The sequence below is a fragment of the Thamnophis sirtalis genome, unplaced genomic scaffold (assembly GCF_051295495.1).
Source record: "Thamnophis sirtalis isolate CommonGarterSnake01/CBP01778 unplaced genomic scaffold, rThaSir2_p1.2 scaffold_7, whole genome shotgun sequence".
Classification (NCBI taxonomy): domain Eukaryota; kingdom Metazoa; phylum Chordata; class Lepidosauria; order Squamata; family Natricidae; genus Thamnophis; species Thamnophis sirtalis.
Window position 1 is genome coordinate 2,723,704 of NW_028261387.1, and position 13,149 is coordinate 2,736,852.

The 13,149-nt window shown below is 40.6% G+C and overlaps 1 protein-coding gene across 3 annotated transcripts in view; it reads left to right on the top strand.

Annotated features, from left to right (window-relative positions):
* Window positions 1–13,149, top strand: part of VAV3 (vav guanine nucleotide exchange factor 3) — a 184,597-nt gene that overhangs the window by 154,257 nt on the left and 17,191 nt on the right. For all 3 annotated transcript variants that reach the window (XM_087719208.1, XM_087719209.1, XM_087719207.1), the window contains 3 exons: window positions 2,718–2,752; window positions 5,422–5,538; window positions 7,803–7,890. In XM_087719208.1, coding sequence (XP_087575334.1) covers window positions 2,718–2,752; window positions 5,422–5,538; window positions 7,803–7,890 — 240 coding nt within the window. The remainder of the gene's footprint in view (window positions 1–2,717; window positions 2,753–5,421; window positions 5,539–7,802; window positions 7,891–13,149) is intronic.

Genomic DNA, 13,149 nt, shown 5'->3' on the forward strand with positions numbered 1-13,149 from the left:
TGAACTGCAGATAACAGTCAGCTGAAGTGGCCTGCAGTACTGCACCCTAACCACTGCGCCACCTCGGCTCTGGTTCTGTTCCGTTTCCCAAAAAGCCTTAAGAGTTTGGCCTTGCGTCCTGTTCAAATGCTTAGCCCCATCGAAGCACTTCTCAGGAGCCATGCACAAAGGCTTCTTGAACATACGTAACTCCCCCGCTGTGTCTGGAGGCAGGAGCTTCTCAGATGTAGGGATCACCCTCCTTGGTGGGTAACTAACTGCCAAGTTGCAGAAAGAGTAATGCAGAAAATATTCTCTCTTTGCTGTCATCTGATGATCATGCAGCGCTGTTGGAAGCCCTATTTGTGTATATTTTCTTTACTTTCAATTCTATTATGGGAACTGACCCTACAGATCTCCTGCTATTTTCAATGAGCTAAGTTACAGGTTCCAAAACTTTTCATTGGGATTGCCTGTAGTTCCTTTTAATGCACTCACTTTCCTGCTTGGAATCTATTTCTTTTTAGCGTTGCGCTACGGAATACAGAAACCCAGAGATAGTAAAATCACCGTTACGAAATTGAGCACATCTGCAGCGTTGCTGCAGCTGTCCCATGTGAGGCACAGTTGATGTTATCCGCCCTGATTATATACTTCTGCGTAGGTTTTGCAGTTGTTGGATGACTTGCTTACCGGTGAAGGGTGTGCAAAGAGTTTTGAATTTGAAACACCCCATTTTGAGTGCAAAAACCTGTCTTTCAAGTGTGAATCGGATTATTCTAAGCATTTGGAGAAGTGTCTCGAGTTCAAAATGGCTGTCTTGAGCTGTGAAATTCTTGTTTCAAGGTTCAGGGCTTAGAACAGCTGCTTTCACAATTGGAACATTTTTTTCCCCTCCCCTGCTTGGAAGGTGGGAATTCAGTTAAAAACATTTTGAACATCTTTAGGTACGAGCAAGTTGTAATAGGAAAGGGAAATAGGCTAAAAATATGCTCTGGAAATAGAGCTAGCTGATAGGGACAGTAAATCTTCTCTCCTAGCAGGAAAAAAGAATTGCCTGAGACTGAAAATATGACTATTTGTATGATATAGATAGCAATAAATAACTGCAATAATAAGAGGTTTCCCGTTAAATTTACCCAGTTAAAACTAGCAGTGCAGAGCTAGGGAAGGAGGACATTTTAGCGCTCAAGGGTGCTACCTGAAATCAGTGTGATGAGATTGGCAAATATAAATTTGGGTATAGCTATGATGTAAGTTTACCATTACCCACAGGATTTTTTAATTCAGTCAAATAATGGTTAAGTCCAGGAGGCATTACAGGTAGTCCTTGACTTATGACCACAATTTTATTTTGGTTACTAACCAGGACAACAATTTTTTTGAGGAAAAACTAGTCACATTTAACTATCCATATGGCATAGAGGTTGACTACAATAAAACAACGTATGCAATTATATAACAATACAAGTAAAATTGTAAGTTTCCATTTAAGAATTTTAAAAACACAGTAAAGGCATGATACAATTTAATGTAAGGTAGTTAAATTATTGTCCGGAATAATAGAATAGTAAAATTACCATCCTAAAGTATAGAACCAAAATCCCTGGGAAAATTGCAATTAATATTACATTATGTCTAGACCAATGCAATGATGTTAGATAAAAAGATAAATCTTTGAAAATAATAATTGGATAATTGAAGTACTAATAAAATATTGATTTGTACAATGAAATAATAATACACAGTGTAATTGTTTAATAACTAGCCTTGATAGAGTTCAAGTGTGCTCAATCTGAAGTGGATTGTACTTTTCTAGTTCATCTCTTTGAAATGTAAAATCTAGTTGATGAACTTTTTATGCACACACAGTACGTATTTAGACTGAGAATAGGCATTAAAAAGGGTGCATGACTGCTTTTGAAAACAGCAACCGTATTTTTCTTGCTCTTTTGTTCTCCGGATATGTGGAAAATATATTTTTGATTATTCCTGCTTTGCTTGATTCTGTCTGTAACACTGTAGAATGAAAAATTAGTATATCTGAACAGAAAACAGTAGACGGGTGATCCAATATTTGGTGGGTCAACTTTATAACAAATTTGTTATAAAATCTTGCTCTTTTGCTTGGATTCTTAATTTACTTTGGTGCAAATTCTAGTATATGGGCATTTGATGGTGAATTTAATTACCAAATTTAAGTAAGAAAACTCCTGATATTAACTGATATAACCAGGATAGCATCATGTCACCTAAACATAATTTTTTTAAAACTTGATTGTAGAAACTAAAATATTGAACAACAGTGCCATAAATAATGCAAAGTTGATATCTGTTTGAATATAAGTAGCTTGGATTGATAGTTGGGCTGTCTGAATGCTGAGCTTGGCTCATTTGGTGGCAAACGTTTCATCACCATTCAAGGAGACACCATCAGTGCACTTTGAAGTGTGATCATCCGTCAGATCTGCCAGATAAAAATATATTTTTATGTGATGCAAATTAGCGGAGATGTTGTTTGTTCTGCTATTTGTGAGTCATGATATGAGTTCGGACTCTTCGATTGGCTGCCATGCTTGCAGCTCAGACCAACAGCCCATAATGCAAAGTGGCTAATTTAATCAATTTTTTGAAAATGGGTAAAAATCATTGATGGTATTTTATTTCATTGATTTCTTTTGCAATTCATTTTATTACATTTAATTGTATTTTGTTTTAACCTGTTTATCTTATTTTAGGTCCCTAAGCCAGTAGATTATTCTTCTCAGCCATGGTAGGTAGCTATAAATTGTTACGTTTTTATTTTGGGCAGAGTTGGGGATTCGAATAAATAGCTTGAGAGAAAAATGATATTAATAAAAATCTAATTTGTTGTGGCTTCACCTTTCTGATCTTCTATGGAATGCATCTTTTTGTAATATAAGCAAAAAATAATTGAGTGTATATACTGCATAACTGTATTTTTGCATGGATAAACCTGACTTGCAACCAATTTGGTATCTCTGGGAAATGTTATAATGTAAGAAGCTCTGGCTACACTTTCAAAGCCAACCAACTTTGCATTTGAATAAGTTTCCACCCAGTCACGATCTCTATCTTCCCAAATTCAAGTCCAGCCATTCTCTGGAATAGGCCTTTCATAGAGATGTCCTTGATACCAGTTTCTAATTGATGAGAGCAAGAAACAATCACATACAATTGGACCTATACATACAATTTGCCCTATTTTCCTAGGAAATTTGTTCCTGGCTATCCCCAAGTTTCCAAGTTTAATAAAATTTGTATGCCGCCCACTCCCATCGGGACTCTGGGCGGCTCACAGCAAGACAAAGAAACAATTAAAATTTAAGAATAGAAAATACAATATTAAAATTCCACATCACCCATTCCATCTAAGCGGGGCTGGATATCAATCAACAGCCCCAGGCCTGCCAGAACAGCCAGGTCTTGATGGCTTTACGGAAGGCCGGGAGAGTGGTAAGGGTCCGGATCTCTGCGGGTAGATCGTTCCACAGGGCCGGTGCAGCAACAGAGAAGGCTCTCCCCCGGGGAGTCGCCAGACGGCATTGTCCGGTCGACGGCACCCGGAGGAGGCCCAACCTGTGCGATCTTGTTGGTCATTGGGAGGTATGTGGCAGGAGGCGGTCTCTCAGGTAGCCAGGTCCTAAACCATGTAGGGCTTTAAAAGCAACGACTAGCACCTTGAAGCGCAACCGGAGACCATGAATTACATGATTTTTTTGAGAGCTTCAATATGGCCGATCATGGTGATGAGAATACAATATGGATACTATATGATGCATGCCAACCAGTGGTGGGTTCCTACCGGTTCGGTGGAACTGGTAGTGGTTTGGCGGCCGGGTCGCTGGAACCGGCAGTGACCCAGGCCAGCCATACCCCCGAACTGTTTTTCGCCCCCAAATCTTGTTTTTCGCTTCTGCGCATGTGCAGAAAATTTTTATTTCACTGCGCATGTTCGTGCAGCGTGCATCAAGCAAACCAGTAGTAGTGCCTGCCGGAACCCACTCCTGATGCCAACAGATAATGTAGTATTTTGTCAAGCTCTGTTGACATCTCCTGTGCTTTTCAGATGCAGGGTTCATTAGAGCCAAGGTGGCGCAGTGGTTAAATGCAACACTGCAGGCTACTTCAGCTGACTGCAGTTCTGCAGTTCGGCTGTTCAAATCTCACCAGCTCAGGGTTGACTCAGCCTTCCATCCTTCCGAGGTGGGTGAAATGAGGACCCGGATTGTTGTTGGGGGCAATATGCTGACTCTGTAAACCGCTTAGAGAGGGCTGAAAGCCCTATGAAGCGGTATATAAGTCTAACTGCTATTGCTGTTGCTATTATGCTCCCAAAGACTTAAGTTGAATTGAATTAATTTAATAAATACATTAAATTTTTGAGGGAGAGATAATTCTGGTACACTGGTGTCACTGATTTTGGTACACCGATTAAAAACATAAAACTAGAAAATTGTTCATTCTTCTCATAGGAGACTGATAGGAAGAAGATTCAATAAGAACCTCACAAGCCATTAATCAGTTACCATCTTTTATTTTTCTCTTAAGTCACAGTGATGTGCCTTGAGGAGTTTAAGGTACACTAAGGTTTTGTTTATACAAAAAAATACAGCAATATAACATTTCAATTGTACCTATTAAGATTAAGATTAAGATTCAGTTTATTTGTATGCAGCCCTTCTCCGGGAGGGACTCAGGGCAGCGAACAACTCAAAAGGGGAAGGGGATACAAACACAATACACGTAATTAAAATACACAAGAGTCATACAGCCATACAAGTCGAGCGGGGAGGGGAACTCATCAACCCCAGGCCTGCCGGCACAGCCAGGTTTTGACGGCTTTCCGGAAGGCCTGGAGAGAGGTGAGAGTCCGAATCTCCGCGGGGAGTTCATTCCAAAGGGCTGGAGTTGCTACAGAGAAGGCCCTCCCCCGGGTGGTAGCCAGATGGCATTGGCTGGTAGACGGAACCCGGAGGAGGCCGACCCTGTGCGATCTAACGGGTCTATGGGAGGTAATTGGCAGCAGGCGGTCTCTCAGAGTACTGTTCTAATCATGGAAACCAAGTACCAGTGTCTTCAAACTGGTAAAAAAAGAAGAATTTTTCTATGCCCAGATTATCTTCTGTGACTCTCACAGAACTTCTCTATTTTGCAATTGGTTGGATGTATCTGCAGGTCACGAAATATAGATAGTGGTGGTGACTGGACTGCTGAGAATGCCATAGTCAGCAGAATGGGAGATAGATAATTATTTTTGCTTATGAGATACCCATTCTGTTCTGGGCATATCCGCCCCATGATTATTGCATAGGATTCTCTGCCACCAATCTTGGCCTAATCGAATGATTATGTTTTGAGTTTGGAGCAGCAAAATAAAATACAGAAAATAATAGTAAAATAAAACTCACTTTGTTTCAGGTACGCCGGAAAAATGGAACGATTACAAGCAGAAGCAGAACTTATTAACCGGGTAAACAGCACTTACTTAGTGCGGTATAGGACTAAAGAATCGGGAGAATATGCCATTAGCATTAAGTAAGTGAATTATGTGTTTCTTTATATTGTTCATGCAATCGATGGGTCAATATTGAATGTGGATTTTTTTAAAAATAAGGTTACGCTAGTTACATTTCATTTGTTAAAAAAATATTATAAAAACCTTGATGGGTTTGAAAAGTAGTTTTGGCTTGCCTGCCTTGTTGAAACTCTTTGAAAATTATCCCTAACCACTATTATTCTACTATACAGTCCCATCCCCCTGGAAACAGGCAATTGATCACAAGCTGGGCTCTTATAGCAATAGCAGTTAGACTTATATACCGCTTCATAGGGCTTTCAGCCCTCTCTAAGCGGTTTTACAGAGTCAGCATATTGCCCCCAACAACAATCTGGGTCCTCATTTTACCCACCTCGGAAGGATGGAAGGCTGAGTCAACCCTGAGCCGGTGAGATTTGAACAGCCGAACTGCAGAACTGCAGTCAGCTGAAGTAGCCTGCAGTGCTGCATTTAACCACTGCGCCACCTCGGCTCTCACCATTATTCTTAATGTCCCTAGGCTTTGAGCAAGCAAAGCAAGTAGTAATTAATAGAATGAAGGACATGGAGTTACAAGAAGAACTAAATAGGTTGCCTCTCCACAGTAGGGACAGAATCAAACAGGGTGGGTGGGAATCGGCAAGATCTCTAAATGACCTGATCTTCCCAAAACAAAGAATAGCTTTCTTCCGAGCCAGATTTAACATTCTTTCTTCAGCACTCCTCCAGGGCAGGTATAAGAGAACACCTATTGCAGAACGGGTTTGCATATGTGGTAAAAGAGAAGTGGAAGATAATTGACATGTTCTATTACACTGCGAGCTATACAGAGCTTGTAGGTCTGCACATATTCTCCCCTTATTAGAGATATTTCCAGGGAGGGCAGACTATTTTTATCTAGGCTTCCTCCTCCAGGACACTAACCGAGCCGAGGTGGCGCAGTGGTTAGGGTGCAGTACTGCAGGCCACTTCAGCTGACTGCTATCTGCAGTTCAGCGATTCAAATCTCACCACCTCAAGGTTGACTCAGCCTTCCATCCTTCCGAGGTGGGTGAAATGAGGACCCAGACTGTGGGGGGCGATATGCTGACTCTGTAAACCGCTTAGAGAGGGCTGAAAGCCCTATGAAGCGGTATATAAGTCTAACTGCTATTGCTATTGCTATGTGATCTAGGATCCCTGAGGGGGACGGAAAGTTTCTATTCTTTTAACTACTCTAAAATGCAGGAATTACTTAGAGCTAGCTTCACCTTTCTAAGTGCCGATATGTATTCATTAAAAAGTTTTTTGAGGCTGACTGAAGCCTCAGAGTTCTGGTTCGATTGGGTTCATTACTCAGAACCACGACAAAACCTTTCAGTGGCTGTGTTTGGGGGTTAGGGATTAGGGGTTAGGGAGTCCTATTCCAGTAGCAATAGCAATAGCAATAGCAGTTAGACTTATATACCGCTTCATAGGGCTTTCAGCCCTCTCTAAGTGGTTTACAGAGTCAGCATATCACCCCCAACAACAATCCGGGTCCTCATTTCACCCACCTCGGAAGGATGGAAGGCTGAGTCAACCTTGAGCCGGTGAGATTAGAACCGCTGAACTGCAGATAAAGTCAGCTGAAGTGGCCTGCAGTACTGCACTCTACCCACTGCGCCACCTCGGCTCCAGTAATCCTCTAATGTTCTAAGCAAAGACAACTTTGTCTTGCATGGAATCAACTTTGTTCTCTCTTTTTAGGATCCAGTTTTTATTGCCTTCTGCAAGTAAACTTTTCAGCTGGGAAGGCGCAGTAATGGTTCTGTGACTGGGAACACAAAGATTTTATGATAGTTAGTAAAGAGTGATTTAAAGGCCTATTTGCATTTTAACTAGAAATTTTTCGGAATTGATCAAGCTATCAACCGAAGCCAAACAGAATTTTTCCCTTGAATCGAGTGGGAGCAAGGATATCATACCGAAGGAATAATAATAATTTTTTTGGGGAAAAGCTGTTGCTATCTTTGTCAATATGAATTTGAATGCAATCAACCTGGTGGGATTCAATAATTAGATATCGCTTGGAGGCTTTTTCTTAAATCTGGATGTAGGCGGGTGTGTTAAACTGGACCCTAATAAATGTCTTTTGTTAATTAGGTGTCAGCAGTGTATTGGCATGGATATGTGTTTTGTCTTAAGAATTTATTCATGGAGAGTTTGGGCAGGCTGTCAAGTAATTATTGATTTTTCCAGATTGAAAACACATTTATATTCATAAGTTATTCATTGCCCATAGGTACAATAATGAAGTGAAGCACATCAAGATTTTCACAAGAGAAAGCTTTTTTCACATTGCAGAAAATAGGAAATTTAGAAGTTTAATGGTAAGTATAAGTTTTTATTTTGTTTTCCTGTTTCCAAAAATACTTTAATTGGTCATTATCGTATTAAATGTTTAATGTTGGCATATATAGTGTGATGTTACTACTATAAGACCTGCGCTGGTGCAGTGGTTAGAGTGCAGAATTGCAGGCTAACTCTGCTCATATTGCCAGGAGTTCGATTGAATTGAATTGAATTGAATTTAATAAATTTATAGGCCGCCCAATCCCGAAGGACTCCGGGCAGCTTACAGAAATAAACTTCAAAAAAATTAAAAATTAAAAACAGAGGAAACAATTTAAAAACCACATCATACATCCACTCTGGTCGGGGCTGGACCTCAGTCATGAGGTCAACAGCCCCATTCCTGCCGGAATAGGCAGGTTTTGATAGCCTTTCGGAAGGCCATGAGAGTGGGTAGGGGTCCGGATCTCTGGGGGTAGTTCATTCCATAGGGTCAGAGCGGCTACAGAGAAGGCCCTCCCCCGGGGAGCCGCCAGCCGACATTGTCTGGCTGACGGCACCTGGAGAAGGCCCACCCTGTGCGATCTTATCGGCCGTTGGGAGGTATGTGGCAGAAGACGGTCTCGCAGATGTCCGGGTCCTAGACCATGTAGGGCTTTAAAGGTAATAACCAGCACCTTGAATCGCGTTTGGAGACCGATAGGGAGCCAGTGCAGCTCGCGGAGGATAGGTGTAACGTGGGTGTATCTCGATCCCCTCAGTACTGACTGACTGAAGGTTGACTCCATCGTCCATCCTTCCAAGGTTGGTCAAATGAGAACCCAGATTGATGGGGGCAATAGGCTGACTCTGTAAACCGCTTAGAGACAGCTGTAAAGCACTGAAGTGATATATGTGGTATAAGCCAGGGGTGGGTTCCGGCTTCTTTTATTGCCGGTTTGCTCAGGGACATGCTTCAGGTGCTCACATGCTTGATGCATGCTATCAATGCATGCACAGAAGTAAAAAAAAAATGCTTACTGGATAGAACCAGTTCGGGCACGTGTCTGGCTGAGTTACTATCTACTTGGCCGAACTGATCCAAACCGGTAGGAACACACCTCTGGTATAAGTGCTTTTGCTATTGATATCTAGTTTGATAGATTTGTCAAGAAAGAAAGAAAGAAAGAAAGAAAGAAAGAAAGAAAGAAAGAAAGAAAGGAAGGAAGGAAGGAAGGAAGGAAGGAAGGAAGGAAGGAAGGAAGGAAGGAAGGAAGGAAGGAAAGAAAAGGCAAATAAAACTAAACAGTTCTTATTATTATTCATGGCAAATGCTCTGAGAGTTGAGGCTTTCAGTGAACTAATTAGTTTTTAACACATATTAACAACAATTGCACTCACTGTCATTGGAAATAGGTGATTAATAAATGAATCTTATTTTTTAATTTATTTATTTTATTTATTATTAGACTTATATACCGCTTCGTAGGGCTTTCAGCCCTCTCTAAGCGGTTTACAAATTTTTTAGCAAATTGAGTCAGCAACTTGTCCCCACAGTCTGGGTCCTCATTTCACCCACCTCGGAAGGATCGAAGGCTGAGTCAACCTTGAGCCGGTGAGATTTGAACCGCTGAACTGCAGATCACAGTCAGCTAAAGTGGCCTGCAGTACTGCACCCTAACCACTGTGCCACCTTGGCTCTTTGGGAGAATCTATCTCCCAACATCTGTAAAGTTGTCAAAAACAACCCCAGCAAAACTCTGATCAGCCATACATATGAAAAGGACAATTGTATTAGTGTTTGAAAGTGTAAAGGATCATGACTTAGCATGTGTTAAACGGATTCCTATTCATTTGGCTTATTTATATTAAAATTGTAAGACGGAGCATTCTGACAGAGATACTGTATATTTTGCTTGTGGTTTTGCAGTAATGAAGATCGTGATAACTTCCATGCTAAGAAGGAAATACACATTATTCCCATTTTATTTTTATTTAGTAGTATTTGAAATGGAAACTCAAAAATAAGAAGTGTGAATCCTGTATGCTTTTGGTTTACTGGAAGATTAGCAGTAACTTTTTGAAGTAGTCCTAAGCCAGAACTATCATTCAAGAATGGTCTAATTATACAATGTTTATATTTCTTAAATAATATTTTTATGTCAACTGATTTAGTCTCAACTTGGCCTACCCAACTGATTATAGCTTCAGAACTTAAACATTACCGATTAGCATAACTATATTGAATGAATTGGTGATGAGTAGGATTATCTTATATTTTCACTTTGAAAAGAGATTGCTGTGGTTTGAAACAGTAAAATAAATGAGTTGCTTTTCCCGGAGTCCTACAGGATTGGGCGGCATATAAATGTTATTAAACTTACAAACTGCTTTGATATTTTTGCGTATTTCTTAATCTCTTTGTTGGTCAGTATAGATTTCTTCAGATAACTATCATTTGGAGTTTGGGGGGAGGAGAGGAACAGCTGTACCAGAAACATGCTCAACCTAAATAATTTCAGAGGTTTTGTGAAATATATGTCTTGCATTATTATTAGATCCTTTAGCTATAGTGTTGGTATTCCCCTATTGTCATTTATATGATCATTTATTCTGAGTTAATTTCATTGTACCAAGATCTACTGATTCCAAATGAATTAGAATGTTAGAAGAGTTAGCATTTAAACAGTTATTTGTAAAATAATTCATTGTTTAAAAAGTGCCAGACTTGCATTATCGTTGCAGAAAGACTAAGCCAATGCTAAATATGTTTTACAAATCTGACCTGTTACATGCTTACTCGGAAAAAAGTCTTGCTAGAGATCAATGGAATTTATTTCCATGTATGTACAAAATGTCAAGGGCCATTGAAATGAAGAAGAATTAAAATAAGCCCAGAACGTAACACTTTTCTAAATCCTGTGGATAGGCTACTGTTTTGAGTAAGCATAGTCTTTTTATGAGCCAAGGTGGCGCAGTGGTTAAATGCAGCACTGCAGGCTACTGCTAGATCAGCAGGTCAGCGGTTCAAATCTCACCGGCTCAGGGTTGACTCAGTCTTCCATCCTTCCGAGGTGGGTAAAATGAGGACCCAGATTGTTGGGGGCAATATGCTGACTCTCTGTAAACCGCTTAGAGAGGCCTGAAAGGCCTATGAAGCGGTATATAAGTCTACTGCTATTGCTATATTGCTATTGCTATTTTACATATTTCTATTCACTTATTTAATTAATTTGTACACACTATAACTTCCAGTGATTTTAATTTTTACTAAATTGGGGGGGGGGGATCCCAACACACAGACCTGCCATCAGAAGTGTGAGGAACACAGACCAGAAAATGAGGCCTTCCCAGAATGCAAAACCACTGTTTGAAAAATTGCTACAATATTTATATCCATGGCACGACATAAGCGCGAACGTCAAAAGCGCGCTGACAAAACCGCGGCGCTAAAACCGCGATGTCAAAAGCGCGCTGACAACAGCACGCCGACAACAGCGCGCCGACAACAGCGCACCGACAGAAGCGCAATTTAAGTTAAGGTGAGGTTTAGGGTTAGGTTTAGGGTTAGGTTTAGAGTTAGGTTTAGGGTTAGGGTTAGGGTTAGGGTTAGGGTTATGTTACAGCACGCTTCTGTCGGCGCGCTGTTGTCGGCACGCTTCAGCGCTCATTCGTTGCCGCGGTTTTGACGGCGCGGTTTTGTCACCGCGGTTTAGTCACACGCGCTTTTGTCGTTCGCGCATTTGTGGTGGAACCATTTATATCAGTCTATTCTATTACACTTTTTATCACCTTCCATCTTCCAAGATAATTTATTTTATTTTATTTTATGGTAATCCTGCAGGTTAGGTTAGGCGTTGATTCCCTTTAGTAAGCTTCGTAGCTGAGGGAAAAAAAATCTCAGTATTTTGCAGGTTTGAAGTTTTATACCGAGCCACGGAGTCAAATACTTTCAAAAGGTAATTTAGGATTATGATTATTACGTAGTCCCAATAAACTATAACAAACCCATCTGTTTCAAAGAGGAGACATCTGGATCAAATTTTCTTCTGTGTGCCGAAGCCTTGAGCCATGTGCATTATCATTCAGACAACACATCGGCCCCTCTGTGCGTGTTCTGATACAGATGTAACCCTTGAAAGTACATTGTGTATATATTTTCAAAAGCGTCACGATCTTGATACCCGTGCCATCTGATGAAATGCAAAGAATGTCTTCTCACAGGCCATTGAGTTGGCAAACCACAGCTTCTGTTTACCAGGACAATGCCAGGGGCATGACATTATCTGATAGCTGTGGTGCGGCTACAATCTTTCAGCGAAGGATTTCTGCTATTTAAAAGCAAACAAACAGAGAGAAGCGATAGGGGCTGGTTCAGAGACATCTGACATATCCATCGAGAAATATTTGCAAGGCCATTATTTGCGTAGACTGTTATATGAGACGTGCAGTCCTTTGGCAAGGAAAACTCGTTTCTTTTATCACTGAAATTTACTCTCAGGTTACTGTGTCAGAAAACAGGTTCCAAACACTGCTATCGCTTCGTCTGTCGAGAAATTGTATCAACCTGAGCTTTTGCACCATTTACTCTCCCGGTATTTTTTCCGGCTGATTGCAGAAAACATACCTTGCAGTAAGAAATATACTGTTGCACATATAGCAATAAAGGGAAAACATGAACATAAACATTATGTTAGGGAAAGGGCTGTGACCTTTCCACATAGAGATGGGATCAGCAATAGCAGGAGATTTATCACGCCTTTAAGAGCCATATATTTCGTGTATTCACATGTAATAGAGGACCCGCACTTCGAAACTAGAAGCAATAAATGCCACCAAGCCAAGCCTAATATATTGAAACCCATTGATCCCAAGGACCAGGTGCTGGAATGCCTGCCATTTGAAATTCATGAAATCTAAATGTTTGGCTTTGATGCAGCCGTGACAATTAATCACTTGCGTATTTGCCAGGGATAACTTCCCCCCCCCCCACTTTGAATCAATTTTTTAATATAAATGGAGAGGTCTAGATTAGCCACAGGTTTATACATTTTCATTAAGCCATTAGCATGTAAGGGACTAAAAAATGATTAGAGGTAAGCTTGCCAGGTCCGTTTTGAATGTTTTTTTGAGAGTTGCTGGTAAGCATCTGCCTTCTCCAAGTTCTTTCCCATTTTCTTAGGTACTGATTCTGCTATCTGCAGGTTCGTTAAAAACAATAATCAAGAATGGGAGAGGAACAAGAACCTGAATGAAATGTTTCAATCTGTTGGCAGTTATTGCTTCTTATTCACCCTTTCATTCTATCAGCCATTGAT